Here is a 15,526-nt window from a genome sequence, read left to right on the forward strand (position 1 = left end):
GTACTTGTACTGCCCGGGGTGAACAAAAGAAAATCCCAGTCCCAAAATGTCACTGGCCTGCAATGGCAAGCTCCAAGCAAGGACACACCCACCTTCACCAGAGTTCCTGGTTTCTATATAAATCCTGATAACTTTAGCTATATAATCACTAGAGCTAGTCATATCAATATAATTTATGTCTTTTTTTTATGGCTGCAGCAAAGAATTTGAAAAAAACTGAAATTGAAAAAAAATCCTATGAAGACTTCCAACCTCTTTGAACTTCTAATTGAGAAAAGCATCCAAAGATGATCCAATAATTCTGACTGAGAGTCTGTCATTGTGGAGTCTTTTGGGAGTTTTTTCTATTCCTCCAGGTGATCAGAGGTCACATTGTGTGCCTCCAGTCCTTAATAGTGCCTGACCAGGCAAAGCTTGGGAGATCAAGACTTTATGTGAGCCTCGGGTGAACACAGGGATGGGACACATAACACAAATGCGAGGGCTCCTCAGCTCCACAAGGAGCCTAAGGAATTTTTTTGGTGAAACATGTGAGGTCACAGGTGAAGCTCTAACCTTTTGTGAAGCTGTTGCCCAGAGCAGCTGTGGCTGCCCCTGGATCCCTGGCAGTGCCCAAGGCCAGGCTGGAGGGGGCTTGGAGCAGCCTGGGACAGTGGGAGGTGTCCCTGCCCATGGCACAGGGTGGCACTGGATGGACTTTTAGGTCCCTCCCAACCCAAACCAGTCTGAGATCCTGTGATTCTATGAAGCTCTGAGTGAACTTTGAGCCATTCCCTCCTGTAAAGCCCAACCTTTCAAAACAAATCCAACCTTTCAAAACTAACACTGTCCTGGACAGTGTTAGTTTTTGCACTGAAAACCAAAACTTGCTCAAAGATCATTCCTTTATTCCCTCATTTTCCTGCCAGCAGCAGCCACCAGCCTGCACAGTTGTTATTTCAGCTTCCTGCAGATGCACAGGTACAGATTCCCATCACTTTCAACTGATGCCAGAGACAGGGATCTCTGATAGCACCGAGTCAGGCTGATAACAGGCAAGTTTCAGCACCACTCGGCTGATAATTACACAGTTGTGAAAAATACACCAGTTGGCAACAAGCAGGAAATACAGAGTTTGCAATCCTTTGGAAAGCAAGACAGTCCTCTGCTGCAGTGCAGCTCTCAGGGCTTACCAGGCACTACACGTGCACTTCCCAGAGATATCCTGAGCCTCCTGTCTCCAGAGTGGGAGACTTGGGAGCTTTATCCTACACCACCATACACAGAGACCCCTTCCCCACACACACCAAAGCACATCCTCATGAGAGAATCGTGGAATCTCCTGAATGGAAGAGACCCACAAGGATCAGAGTGTCCAAGCCCTGGAGCTGCATGGAAGAGCCCAACAGTCCTCTTCCTCTGCTGGTGTGTCCAGACAGTGCCTGAACCCTCAGATCATCAGCCTGGCCTGTTACCACACAGATCCCATGCTGACCCTTCAAATGGATTTTCAGAAATCCCTAACGGCTGCAGAATTCAACCTGAGAGGAGTCACAGATCAGGAGCAAACACTCACCATGGGGTTGCAATTCCATAGGGAAATCATAGACACATAAATAACCACTCCTGGTTTATCATCATGGAATTTCATGCTGCTGCATTGTCACATTTGTATTTATTGTGGGATCAGGGCAGTGAATTTGAAATTAATGTCTCATATAGATAGAAATACTAGGAACAAAAAATGATGAAAATCTGATTTCACCAGGACTAGTGAGCTTTATGCTTACTCTTAAAACACAAAACTAAGTCTATTATGAGATAACTATTTCATTAGATTGTTAATACTGAAGATGCATGTGAGTGTGTGTGTACAAGTTTTTCACATAAGTATAAGCTCCTTCTTGCATGATATGAGAATAGCTAGTATAGAAGGCCCAGAAAAAGCAACAATTTTAATACATATATAAGAAATTTCTATTAAAAACAAAACAAAACAAATCATACCACGATTGCCTGAACTCTCTGGTTTATATACCAAGAAAAAAACACCCTGCTCCCTTCTCCTTGTGCTGTTAAAATTACTTGTGTCCTGTAGCACAAGACAGAGAGGTCACAACATCAGTCACCTGTTGAAAGTGGTCAGAGCATGCACAGGGAATCTAACATTAATCCCATTTTCCTCACACACCTTGCTAGCTGCTGAGGTACAGCCTCCTTTCCCCCTTCCTTGTCATTAATCAGTGTAAATACCTGTAGTGTTCACTTACAAGTACGTACAGGAAAGTAAAAGAATGTATTTGATAATCTTATCTAAATCACAGAATCACAGAGCCATGGGATATCCTGAGCTGGAAGGGACCCACAAGGATCATCAAGTGCAACTCCTGGCCCTGCACAGACACCCCAACAATCCCACCCATTTGTGAGAGCTTTGTCCAAACATTCTAGTTTGGCTCCAGCCAGAAGAAAGCATTTTCAAAGATGTAAAAGGAGTTAAAATACAAATGTTCTCCCTTGCCCTTCCCTGCATTTACAATTTGCTTTCAAAGTGTCGAGAAACTGCAGAACTGTGATAGCAGGACTACAACATCCAGAGCTGGATATGCTAAAACATCTTCAAATAACCTCCAAGCAAACAACCCTGTGAAATCCACACTCACCTGAATGTGGTCTGCCCAATTCTCCTCAGTCATTGTTTTCTGAAAAGACAAAATCACTGCTGAGCCATCTGAAGAAAGGGAGGATGTTCCATACAGCAAACTAGAAATGAACATCTCATTGTCCCCACTAGCATCACCTGTGACCAAGGACTGCAACCTGGACACATAGGACACCTCAGCTCCTCAGTGTCTCCAGCTGAGGCATGGCAGAACACAGCTTGGATGAGGGAACTCTTACACCACAGCACATGAAGCATAAAAATTCCTATGCAGTTTGTGCCCAGACTCATCTCTCCAGCCAGTCATGGGGAGCCATCCCAAAGGCTCCAGTCAAGGGAGGGATCTCAGGAGTCATCTGCAAGGCTGAGCCTTCAGAATATAAAAATACAATTTTTCTCTACAGTCACATAATGAAAAATCCTCTGGAATCATGAGGTCTGGGAAAGGAAACGGATAAGTTAATATTCCCATTCTAATGCAGTTCAGAGCCAAACTTGCGGAGAAACTCGGGAAGGGACCTGCTCTCCACTCTGCCAAGAACTGCATGAAACCCACCATGAGTCTCACCACAGAGCTGCCAGAGGAGTGTCAGTGTCACTTTTATGGAAAGATACAAGAGCAAACAGAGAGCAAGAGCCTCAAATAAAACAGCTTTGAGATATCCAAGCATGTAATTTAAATATTAGTGAGATAAAGGAGACATTTAACCAGAGCTCAGACACAGCTGAGAACGGTAAACAGAGAGCATCAAAGAGCTCTCAGAAGAAGGGACTGTATCCAGAAACAGCTGCCAAATGTACCTTAATGGAAATAACTGGCCTGCTTGGATACTTTAAAGCAAGCGAATTCTCCAAAACAAAGGAAGTGGAAGGCCAGAGAGAGCAGAACACCAGATCACAAATCCATTCCCTCTGCTAAACAAATACACCTGGAGAAATGCTCTCTGCTCCCTCTGTGCATGACCAAGCTCCCTACAGTGACATCATCCAACACTAAAGCTCTGAGATGCAGGAGGCTGAAGTGCTCTATCCTCCCCAGCTCCTCTGGCAGTGGGTTTGGCAGGCAGCAAAGACAAATCAGAGGCTTCCCTGATGGACTGGGAGGGCTTGGGAGCAGAACTTGTAAAAAAAAACTTGATCATAAACTATTAATAAATTTTGATTATCTCAATTAAGTTATTAAAAATGTAAATGTAACCAAAATCCTCATTCCCCACACACAACACAGCACATACCTCAACAAATCTCTTGTAAAAGAGGTAATTCAGGGTTCTCAAGTGCCGCTGATTAATGACATTAGGGCAGAGAGCTGAAAGAAGGAAAAGGACATTTAAGTACACAGCATTTCCTGGAAGTTTTACTGTCTAGACATTACACTTTTCCTTCCCCAGTGTCAGACTGGGTTTGTGGAAGGCAGGATGCCCTGACACTTGGAACAATGAGGGACAGACTCACACACTGTCAGCTTATCTCAACTATAAACTGTTATTTACACTTTCATCCGTGATTAGCAATGCTAATTCTTGGGTCTGATATCTCTGCCTCCACCACCCCTGAGCGATAAGATCCACTCTCTAGTTCAATATGCTCCACAGTCAGTGACTTCACACCTTTAATTAGGCAGCATCCTCACATGGGCACCGCCTCAGTCTCTAGAGGCTGCATTCTTTCGGGTTTAATTGGACCTGTGTTGTTAATTCATTCAAGCAGTTGTGAACAACTCACTCAGGATGTAAACTTGTGGCTGAAGTTTAGATAAAACACAGATCCATGAAAGAGGCTCCACATCCACACAAAGAGGGTGGGGAATACTGCTTTGCTGAGCTAGCAAGCCACAGTTGTTGTTATTATTTTTATTGCTGTCACCTTCATTAGATATGGCTCATTATAACTGCAAAACCCAAGATGTTCACATAGCACCTTTTTTTTTTTTTTTTTTTTTTTAAATCCAGTGCAAGGAGAGATAAAGGCTGGAGATAAAAGACAAAGTGGCATTAGCATAGGTATCTGTCAGTTCCTGCTGGATGCTGGGCTGCCTATAAGGGGAAAGGCTTCACCAAAGCCTTCCTTGGGCTTTCAGATGCGGCCAAAACCATCTCACTGGAAGCAGGGCCAGCAGTCAGAAACAGTCACAGAGAACAGGAACGTGAAATTCTCTGCAGCTTCCCTTGAATCAGCACCCACAGGGAGAAACTGATTCCTCATCCCTTTGTGTGCCCCACACAGGGGATGCCCGCGGACTAAACCCCAGGAGAACAAAGAGTGATCTCTAGATACCAGAGCTTGGGACCAGAGGGGTGTGGATTGATGTCCCACTGGTTACAGCAGCTCCTCAGAGTGCCCTGAAACATCACCTCAGAATGTGAATGTTTCCATCTCAAACAAAAATGCTTAAAGCTGTTATTTGTAAGTTAATCTTCCACAGTGTGGCAACAAATCCTTCCCTTCAAAGAATCCGAGGAAATCACTGCAATTATCACGCAGGATATTGCACCAGTAAATATGGTGATCTTTCCTCTGGATATTGTCCCAATATTTGGAGGAAAATTCATCAGCTCATGGAAAGAAACACTCTCTAAAGAATGTAAGATCAAAGTAAAACTTAGTAACACCACCACCTAACTTAGTGTTTTCAAAGCTCTTCAGAAAGAACCTTGACATGACCCTTCCAGGCTACCCAAAAGATCCACTGAACAGCTTTTTCTTTGAGCTTCTAAAGGAAATATCCAAAGCACAGGCCCTGGCAGAATGGAGGAGTTGAATGTTTGTGGAAAAGACAGAGGAACGTGGATGGACTGGAAACATGTTTAAAGGCACTGGTGATATATTTTATTCTGATGCAGCAAAGGAACTGATTTTGAATCTGGGTTTCTATATTTTATTACAAAAGACCAGAGAAGGATGAACCAAAAACACACAGAGGTTAGACAGAGAACAGACCAAGCAGCCCTGGGAGAAGGACTTGGGAGTGCTGTGGTTCAGAGCTGGACCTGCCCCAGCCCTGAACCCCGTGCCCTGGGCTGATCCCCAGCATGGGCAGCAGGGGAGGGGGAATTCTGCCCCGGTGCTCTGGGGAGACCCCCCCTTGCAGAGCTGCCCCAGCCCTGGGTCTCAGCTCCTGTTGGAATGGGTCCAGAGGAGGCCATGGAGATGCTCTGAGGGCTGAAGTTCCTCTGCTCTGGAGCCAGGCTGGGAGAGCTGGGGGTGCTCACCTGGAGAGGAGAAGGCTCCAGGGAGAGCTCAGAGCCCCTGCCAGGGCCTGAAGGGGCTGCAGGAGAGATGGAGAGGGACTGGGGACAAGGGATGGAGGGACAGGACACAGGGAATGGCTTCCCACTGACAGAGGGCAGGGCTGGATGGGATATTGGGAATTAGGAATTGTTCCCTGGCAGGGTGGGCAGGCCCTGGCACAGGGTGCCCAGAGCAGCTGTGGCTGCCCCTGGATCCCTGGGCCAGGCTGGATGGGGCTTGGAACAGCCTGGGAGAGTGGAAGGTGTCCCTGCCCATGGCAGGGGGTGGCACTGGATGGGCTTTAATGTCCCTTTTAACCAAAGCAGTTGGTGATTCTATGAAAAACAGGAGGGTGAAGACTTGTTAAGAGAGAGAACAGAATGGAGAGCTGTGCTGGTATTTAACACCTGAGTTAAAACACTCTGGAGGAAAATCACCATGGAAATCAGGAGCAAAAAAAGGGACTAACCTCCTGCTCTCTCTCCAAAGGCATTCCTGTCAAGTTGTACAAGTCATTCCCTCGTTTCTAGCAGAGCATCTTCTGCCTGATGAGGGCTCCCAGGCCTCAGCTGGGGCTCTCACTGGTGACTGCCTGGACAGGGGCTGACAGCTCTTCGAGCCCTGAGGATCTGTGGCTCACCTGTGCAGATGTGTGGCCAGCTGTGGCTCACCTGTGCAGATGTGGCCGTGCACAGCCAGCTGTGGCTCACCTGTGCAGATGTGTGGCCAGCTGTGGCTCACCTGTGCAGATGTGGCCGTGCACAGCCAGCTGTGGCTCACCTGTGCAGATGTGTGGCCAGCTGTGGCTCACCTGTGCAGATGTGGCCGTGCAGAGCCAGCTGTGGCTCACCTGTGCAGATGTGTGGCCAGCTGTGGCTCACCTGTGCAGATGTGGCCGTGCAGAGCCAGCTGTGGCTCACCTGTGCAGATGTGGCCGTGCACAGCCAGCTGTGGCTCACCTGTGCAGATGTGTGGCCAGCTGTGGCTCACCTGTGCAGATGTGGCCGTGCACAGCCAGCTGTGGCTCACCTGTGCAGATGTGGCCGTGCACAGCCCTCTCCTGCCCTCTGCTGCCCCGCAGCGCGGCGTTCCCGGCAGCACGGGGCCGGGCGGGGGCGGTCACACGGACGGAAATCCCACGTTTAACCAAACGGACAACTGGGTGCTCAAGCGACGGAAACATTCCTCCGGGTTCATGCTAGAAAAGTTCTAAAAGCCCGCGGGCAAACACTCGCTCACACCGCTCAGAACTGGCGGTGCTTGTCTGTCACTGTCCCAGCACAGCCCCCCCGCCCGGTACCGGGGCTCTCCCGCACCCCTCTTTCCCCTCTGTCCCTCCACTTGGATGTCCCTCATTGGCACGGAGGCACTAAACCCAACAGATGAGGCTGTTACACTTCTTCGAGCAGGATCCTTTCTACCTCAGACTTGGGAATTGTCAACGAAAAACATCACTGAGCTCTCTCTGTGTCCTGGCTGTGCCAAGCCACAGCAGAGAACAGATCAACCATACCAGCCCTGGGACAGGGGCTGTTCCCTCACCTCTGAGATCTGTTTTGACTGAAACTTGCGTTTGTGAAGTCGATCTCACAGGGTTTCCAAAGACTATAAAGTAATTAGCTTGGAAAAGCTACAGGCTCGTTAAGCTGGAGCACACTGACCCAGGTGAGAGGAAAGACTCTATAAACCTCAGTTTCCTCAATCACACACTACTTCTGCCCAGCTTCTTCCTCCCCCAATAAGGGTAATTAAATGAAATCCATGCAGTTTATTGGGACACCTTTGGGACTCGGCAGAAAATATCCCACTTCCCATGCCCTGTTTGGGAGTTCACAGGAATACTGAAATAGAGCTCTGAAAAAGAACAGGAAGACTAATCTAAGAGGAGAGGATAGCTTTTTTTTTTTTTTTCCCCCCCAAGGTGTGAGATCTTTTTTTAATTGGGCCACCTCCTATCTGGCTCTGAAATTTAGGGCTGGCAGTTCTCAGGAGTGTTCTCAGTTGTTGATGGACACCCGTGTTTGACAGTCAGTGCAATTTACTGTGGGCACGAGTGAGCTCAAGCAGTGAAATCTCCAAGTCGATCTGGAACTGCAAGAACTGAGTCACACACAAGTTTGCCTTCTCATACCCAGAAACCCCATCCTCCTCCAGCCCTTCTCATCAAAGCTACTTCCCTCCCTGCTGCTGCTCTCAGGCTCTCACAGTGAGTGGGAGTCACAAGGAGGAGGAGACCAAAAGCAGCCACAGCATCAGATGAGCCCAGGTGAGGTGACAAGTGAGCTCTGCCTCACCACCAGCGTCTGGGGGAACAGCTCAGAACAAGAGAAATGAGGGTTTCTTTTATCTGTACACTTTGCCCACTCTGCTTACTTTTTGTGTAATTTTCCCTCCCAGCCAGACTTGCTTTTACTAAAGAATGGAGAAAGAACACCCAGAAATTCAGCAAAAGGGAGGGGAGAGATGGGAAGACAAAGAAAGCCACATTATTCCAGCTGCTAGCATTTGCCAATTCAGTTTCAGCATGCCAAGCACTAAGGCAGCAATTTCTCTGCAGGTATTCATCCCCTTCCAAAGCACTTCAAAGGAGGCTGACAGCCACGGTTTAGCAATGTGTGAATTCCTGTTCATGGTATGATGTAAAAAATAAACACCTGCTGTCCTGTATGGTCCTGTGGGAGTCACCCAGCACTGGCTGTAGCTGAAGTCCAAACCAGGTGCCCACATCCCCTCTCACACTAGCAGAGGTGGGCAGCCCTCTTGAGCAAGGACTTGCCCTGCACTGCACACAATGCAGTTTGCATGAGAGAAAGGGCTGGAAGGACATTGGTGTGGAAGGAACGGGATCTGTATTTACCCCAAGGAATCTTCTCACCAGTGAATGGCCGTGGAGGACCAGAAAGATCTGGCCATTATCAGCAGCTACAACATCTGGAAAGCATCACCAGGTCAAAGCACACTGCATCCCATGGAGTGCACCTGAGCCCAACACATGCTCCTCTTCTAGATTTTTCTTTTCTTTAATTATTATTTATCAGGATTTTGCATATGAACAGTTATATCATTACACCTCTACCATTATATCATGCCCTTGGTGGAGCTTTCATAAGGAAAGAGGAAGAACTCTTTTCTCTTTACAGATCATCGAAGACAACACAGCCAACTGAATGCCCAACACTGTCAAGGAGGGAAAACTACTGAAAACTACTGAACTCCTGGGAAGCTTTTAATTTCTAAATAAATAATTCCCATATATCTCAGCTTTCACATGAACGTGCTGGGTTTAAATATAAATATGTCCACTTCTCTTCCAGTGAGGGTTTGAAAGGTTTATCTTGTTAACTTTTGAACACCAGTCTGAAGATGGGAAGATTAATATGCAATAATGTTGCTGACAGATGTAACAAGCCCACAATTTGTGGTTAGAAAACCCTTTTCAGTCCAAGAAAAGAGAATTGCATACTTTGGGTTGATGATGGGAACCTTTGCAGGGTAAAAGCTAATGGTGCACCTAAAAGGGTCTGGTGCAAGGCCCCAAAGAAAAGGAAAAATCAACAGTCCCCACTAAGAACCAAAGCAAAAAAGATTTTGTTAGAGACCTGCTGGTGAAGCTGCTGGTGAAGTGATGGAAAATGTGCCACTTCTCTTGCAAGGTTGCAAGAGCCTTAAAATTCCCCCCACCAACCGTAGTTTATGCAAAGAATACAAAGGACTGTGAGGCTCCTGCTTCCCAAGATTTATCTCCTCCCAGCTGATGCACCCACAACTCAAGAAAACAGATCTCCAGTGAATAATGACTTGCCTGTTATGTGAGAGGAATGGAGTCATAAGTCAGAGCTGACCATGGTGTGTTTATGCAGAGCCATGCTGCGGTCAGGATTTATTTCAGATCATGGCAGAAGCAGTCCATTAGTCACCATCACTTCATTCTTTGACAGCACAAAGTGATAATTCCCATAACTTGCCAGCTTTGTTTTTTCAATGTTATTAATTAAACCCTGAAATTCCCCAGGATAAATGACAGCAAAGATTCACTTGATGAACATGGAAGAAGACAAATTGACTTTGTTCTTTATTACTGAGATAACTCCGCAAGATGTTGTAATATCCCGTACCTGAGTCAACGTTAAATCTCTCCAGGAGCCTGAAGACCAGCTTACTGAGCACTCTGTGGTTAAATTTTTCGGGTTTGTACTTGGACAGGCCTCGATATGGTCTGTAACAACACCAGAGAGACGCATCTGTGGCATCATCTGAAGGATGTTTCCCAAATAGCAGACATTTAACAGCAGAGAGATTGGGGGTTGTGGGATGTTGAGAAGGACAGGCCCCTGCCTTTCCCAAGATATAGTGAAAAGCCAACAGCACAACCACACAAATTTCAATCAACCTCTTGAAGCAAGTCCAGAGGCTCATTTTAAAGAAAGAGAAAGTGAGCAACTCCTTTTCATCTGTTTTTCAGAGCTGACAGCAACTATTGCAGCTTCATTGTGAGTCTGACTGTGCTGCTGGCTCTGAGTGACAGGAGTTATTCGAGTGAGAGGCAATTCAGAAGTGAAAACACACACCATGAGTTGATGAGCACAGGAAGGTTAACCACTTACATCTCTTGTTTTTCTGCCACTTCATCACAGAGTTATCTTCCTGCCAAACCTGTACAACCGATACTGAAAGTCACCCTTGTCTGCAGCAAAGCAAAAGAGGCTGATTGCTCCAACCTCCTTGGGAAGCTTTGATACTGCTCTGCTGCTAGAGTGTCCTGCACAGGTTTCATCTTGGCAGGAATGGAGCATCTGTCAATAGCAAGGATTGCTCTGCTCTACAGCCTGGGCCATTGGGGAAGGCTCTGACACAGCCACTAGAATTTTCCCTTTTTCAGCCATAAAGTCAATATATTGCACTCCCTTATGCTGGGACAAGATCATAGACAGACAGCCAGGGGACAGACACACTGCTCTGACCATAGATAGCCAGGAGACAGACACACAGTGCTCTGGCAGCACTTGGGCTCCAGCTGTTCAGAAAGACAAGTGTTTCTACCTTAGGATGTCTCTGATATTGAAGCTGGGCTCACACCATGTGTCCAGGGTCTGCAAGAGCTTCCTCTGGAGCTCAGGATATTCTGCCACGTATTCTTCCACCAAGTTAGTTTTATCCTGGAGCAGTAGTGGGGTACACATCTAGGAGAAGGAATTATGTTAAAGCACTGTGCCCTGCCTTTGATTCCCATGGAGCATGACAGCAAGTCCCAACCCTGCCCAAGCTACCAGTGCTGCCTACAGGAGTGCTGTGACATTTGTAACACAAGTATGAGCAAAGCTTCAGTGCAGCAGAGTACTGATCTCTGCCTCAGTGATGAACACAGCCAGGATTTGTTACAGCAGTGGTTGCAGCCAGAAAAACCAGGAAAGAAGTGTAATGGGGGCTAATAAAATACTCTGTGCCTAACCTTGATGTAAAGGTACATCAACAACACAACAGGGACTTCTTGAGAATGGAGTAAAGCCTCAGGTGAAAGGCAGCAGGACTTGGGAGGGCCCTGATGGATCTCCTGCTAACAAAAGGTGGATCTGATGACAGAGGAGCCTGCAGAGGAAATGACTCACCTTCTCTACATCTTGATCTGGCTGTAATTTCAGCTTAATACTCAGTATGGCTGCCTAGAAAACATGAAAAAAAGTTGTGTATTTAGAAGAACCCTACAGTGGATAAATGGGCATTATTCCAAAGTGAGATAAAATTCCTGTTATGCACATTTTTAATGTATTTATTATTTCTGTAATGTTGTCAAGCACAAATCCTGCAAACATTTGGCCACATTCATTCCACAAAAGTACAAGAACACTCCTGGCAGAGCTGCATATCCTGAGTAGCAACAGCCCCTGGAGCAAAAATTAAAGATCAAGTTGTTGGGCAGAAGGCAAGTGAAGCACTTGGACAAAATCAGCTGGGATGGATATTTCCTATCAATGTCATGGTAAAAACATCTGACCCACCATACCTTTCTGAGCAACCCTTATTGCATTTTATGAAAGCAACTCAAGATTTTAAACACGCTGAAATCAAAAGGTTCCAGTTTCTCTAATTCCTGAGTCACTCCACAGTCCTGAAAGCACCAGGGTCACCACAGGCAGCAAGGTGGGAAGAATTGTATTTTTCCCTTTCATGGGATCTCCAAATCTTTGATAAGCCAAGACCTGCCACATTTACAAACTGCCTCCAAATCAGGATCTTCTAGAACCTGCTGGGATGAACTGCAGGAAGTCAAGCTCAGAAGAGCTGGTTCAGCCACTGCCTGTCCCATCCCAGCTGGGGACCACAGGAATGGATGAAGCTCTAACTGTGCACTGCTTGGGAGGCACAGGCACTGATTAGGATTTACAGGAGGTGAGAGTGTCTCATATCTGTGGTGTGTGAAAACACTTGGATCCCAAATACAGAATAAGCACTTAATGGGTGGCTTTAATATAGTGCCTTGTGCCAGTCACTGGGGCAGTCAGGGCAAGGAGCCTTGGAGCACCTCTGTGTGTTAGTGCTGAAGAGGGAACCAGGAATGAGGAGGTTGGACACGGAGTGTCCTTCCAACACTTCTGCCAAGTCAGGCTGCATTTTCCCAAAGGGCTGTGAGCAGTGCTAAAAAGACATCTGTGATCCTGGCAGAGCACGTGTGCAGAACTGACCAGTGATGGGATGGAATCCACTGAACTCATAAATACCTGTTTATTCAGATCAGGATAAAACCAGTGTGGTAGGGCTTGGAGGAAAAGCTCTTCTCTTCCATAGGTTTCCTTGCTCTTGGTGATTGATTTTGATTTGAGAGAAAGACCAGGAAAAGGACACATTTGTCAAAATGGATACATGTTAGAACTGTGCTACTTGTTGGAATATAGAACAGTAAATTGGTTGGGGTTGGAAGGGACCTTTAACAGGCAACCAGTTGTAATCCCTCTGCAGTGAGCAGGGACATCTTCAGCTGGATCAGGTTGCTCAGAGCTGCTGTCCAGCCTGACTTGAAATGTTTCCAGGGATGGGGCAGCCACAGCTTCTCTAGGCAACCTGTGCCAGGGCCTCACCACCCTCACTGTAAAAAAAATCTCTTATATCTAATCTAAATCTCCTCTCTATTAGTTTAAAACCATCACCTTTTTTCCTACCACTCCAGACGCTGCTAAAATGTTTGTCCCCATTTTCCTTATAAACCCAGTAACACATAAACAAAATGCAGTACCAAGTGTGCATTTCCCCAGGGAAAGAGAATCCCACCATGACATGTCACCTGCATGAAACTTTTCTGGAAAAAAGCCAGAATAACGGAAGTGGGGGCAGGCACATGCCTTGAAATCAATTTCCTGTGATCACTCAAGTGCCACCTGAACTCACCTCCTCACTGGCAGCACATGTCCTGCAGGGCCACACAAGCACCAGACACCTCACAGCTCATCCCTGCTCAAAGCAGTAGCAGTGGATTATGTTTCTTTCTGAGGAATTTGTGCCTGTATTTCACCCACTGCATCACAGACTAAGTGTGCAAAAGCAGAGAACCAACACATGCCATGGAAATTCAGCTGCTGTATCCTACTGCCCCACTTAGAAGTGGGAAAACAGTTTTTTCTGTTTGTTTTGTTTTAGGTTTGGTTTTGGGAAGTTTGGGTGGTTTGTTTTTTTTAACACTGCTTCATTGGAAGTCCAGGCTTCATCTTCAAAAGAGAAATCAAGAGAAGAACTTTAAGTGACAAAAAGAGGAATCACCATTAACACAGACACTGAACAGAAGTACACAGGAGCGTTGCTTAGCCCAGCTAAACCTCAACCAAACCTCTCCAACTCCAGACTTCATAACTATTTCACAAGTCACAGGCAAAGAGCTGCTTCTTTCCTCTCACATTATCAGTTTAACAACACAATGTTCAAGCTGAGTGATTATTTTCAGGTTGAAGGTTGCTATTTCTGGTGTGGATGTGAAAAAGGGGTTTGGGTACCCAAAGCTTTTGCAGCTGGTTTTGCTTTCCTCCCAGCTCCTCAAGTTTGCTGAATCAACAGAAATCATAAAAAAAAAAAAGCCCCAACAAAAAACCCCAAAAAACAAACAAACAAAAAAACCCCCCAAACCAACAAACAAACAAAAAACCAAACCAGAAGAAAATATTTGCAACTCTCCAGGCCTTGTTTCATCATTTGATCTCATGAGTACCCCCTATTGTAGCCTTAGTTTTAACTGTAACATCCAACAGCTCCCTAATGGCTTTTTAATGTTCAGATTAACTTAACTGCAGCACTGTTATCTACATGGCAGAGGTTTATCTCCAGCTCTACTAACTGTACAGGTGACTTAATCAGATGAACATGTGTGGTGTCAGGTTGGGTTTTTCTCTTTCCCTAGTTGGATATTCCACCCTGTCCCCAAGGGTGCAGAACAACAGATGTTCATTTGTCCAGAGTGTGGGGAGAGCCCTCCCTTCCCTGCCCAGGGCTGGCAGACGCAGCTCCCCCACAGCAGGCCTGGAGGACAGAGGAGCTCCAATCCCACAGAGATTCATGGAGTCTGCACAGTTGGAGAAGACCTCTAAGATCATCAAACCCAACCATCAACCCAGCACCACCACAGCGTTCACTGCCAAACCATATCCCTAGGTGCCACATCCACACGTGTTTTTGAACATCTCCAGGGATGATGACTCCATTGCTCTGGGCAGCCTGGCCCATAAGCTGGTTATCAACAGCAGTTTAACATCCTCCAGCTGCAGCAGGAAATGGAGCAGGCAGAGCGATGGTGCTGCTGGCAGAACCTCTCTGCAGCAGGGAACACTCGGGGAGCAGGGCAGCTGCCTGGTCCATGCCTGAAGCTACACATGGAAGGAGAAGCATGAGCTGGGCCCTAGAAACAGGCACAAGGCTGGATCAGGGTGCAGCTCCAGGGGCTGGGCTGAGGGGAGGCCAGCAGAGATAACATCAGCCTATTTACAATGGGAATAGTAAGAGAAGAGATATGAGTAACTGTAATAAAGATGAAAGTGCTTGGCAGCTGTGTCTGTGGTCTCAACTCCGAGCTATTTAAAGATTTTGTTTTGTTATTATCGTGTTTTGAATTGTTTCACTCCACAAACAAGTTTTGTGTAAAAGGACCCTATTTTTAACAGTCTGTTTACAGCCGATAAGATCTCCAGCAAAGCAACACCTCATTCGCAGGCTCATTTGACTCGGAAAACAAACACTCTAATGAGGCCGAGCAGGCTGTAACTGAACGGGTGAGAAACCCCCTCCCCACCCAGAGCTAGCCAGGGAAGCTGGAATCTGGCAATCCCGGTCATCCAGCTGCAGATCCTCGGGCTGGATCAGCAGGGCTGCCCAGATCCTGAACAGCAGGTACCCCCCGGCTTCACCAGCTGGTCAGTAAGAGCCAAAATCCGAGGCAGGATTCAGGAACATGGGCAAGCTCTGAGGAATGCTGAGATATTGACACCTACCAGGGTCTACGAACTCCCTCAAACCCCAAAGAGAGTATTATTGTCATGGCTGGTGGTACAAGGAGCCTTTGCACAAAGATATGTTTCATCCACAGAGAGTTTCTAGCATAATCTAATAACAGCAATAGTTATCATTACTGCAGCACATAACAATGTTCAATCTGTACTAAACTCCCACAGATGACAACAA

The 15,526-nt window shown here is 46.6% G+C and overlaps 1 protein-coding gene across 10 annotated transcripts in view; it reads right to left on the reverse strand.

The window, feature by feature from the left end:
* Positions 1-15,526, reverse strand: part of EXD3 (exonuclease 3'-5' domain containing 3) — a 254,110-nt gene that overhangs the window by 149,335 nt on the left and 89,249 nt on the right. For 8 of the 10 annotated variants that reach the window (XR_005259297.1, XM_038156649.1, XM_038156646.1 and 5 more), the window contains 6 exons: positions 12,589-12,666; positions 11,479-11,532; positions 10,913-11,052; positions 9,988-10,088; positions 3,877-3,950; positions 2,643-2,681 (listed from right to left, as the gene is read on the reverse strand). Coding sequence is in view for 9 of the 10 variants with exons in the window: in XM_038156649.1 (XP_038012577.1) it covers positions 2,643-2,681; positions 3,877-3,950; positions 9,988-10,088; positions 10,913-11,052; positions 11,479-11,532; positions 12,589-12,666 (486 nt within the window). In the remaining variant the exon portion in view is untranslated. The remainder of the gene's footprint in view (positions 1-2,642; positions 2,682-3,876; positions 3,951-9,987; positions 10,089-10,912; positions 11,053-11,478; positions 11,533-12,588; positions 12,667-15,526) is intronic. The other 2 variants (XM_038156651.1, XM_038156650.1) reach the window with 1 other exon arrangement.

Source organism: Motacilla alba, chromosome 17, assembly GCF_015832195.1.
Source record: "Motacilla alba alba isolate MOTALB_02 chromosome 17, Motacilla_alba_V1.0_pri, whole genome shotgun sequence".
Classification (NCBI taxonomy): Eukaryota; Metazoa; Chordata; class Aves; order Passeriformes; family Motacillidae; genus Motacilla; species Motacilla alba.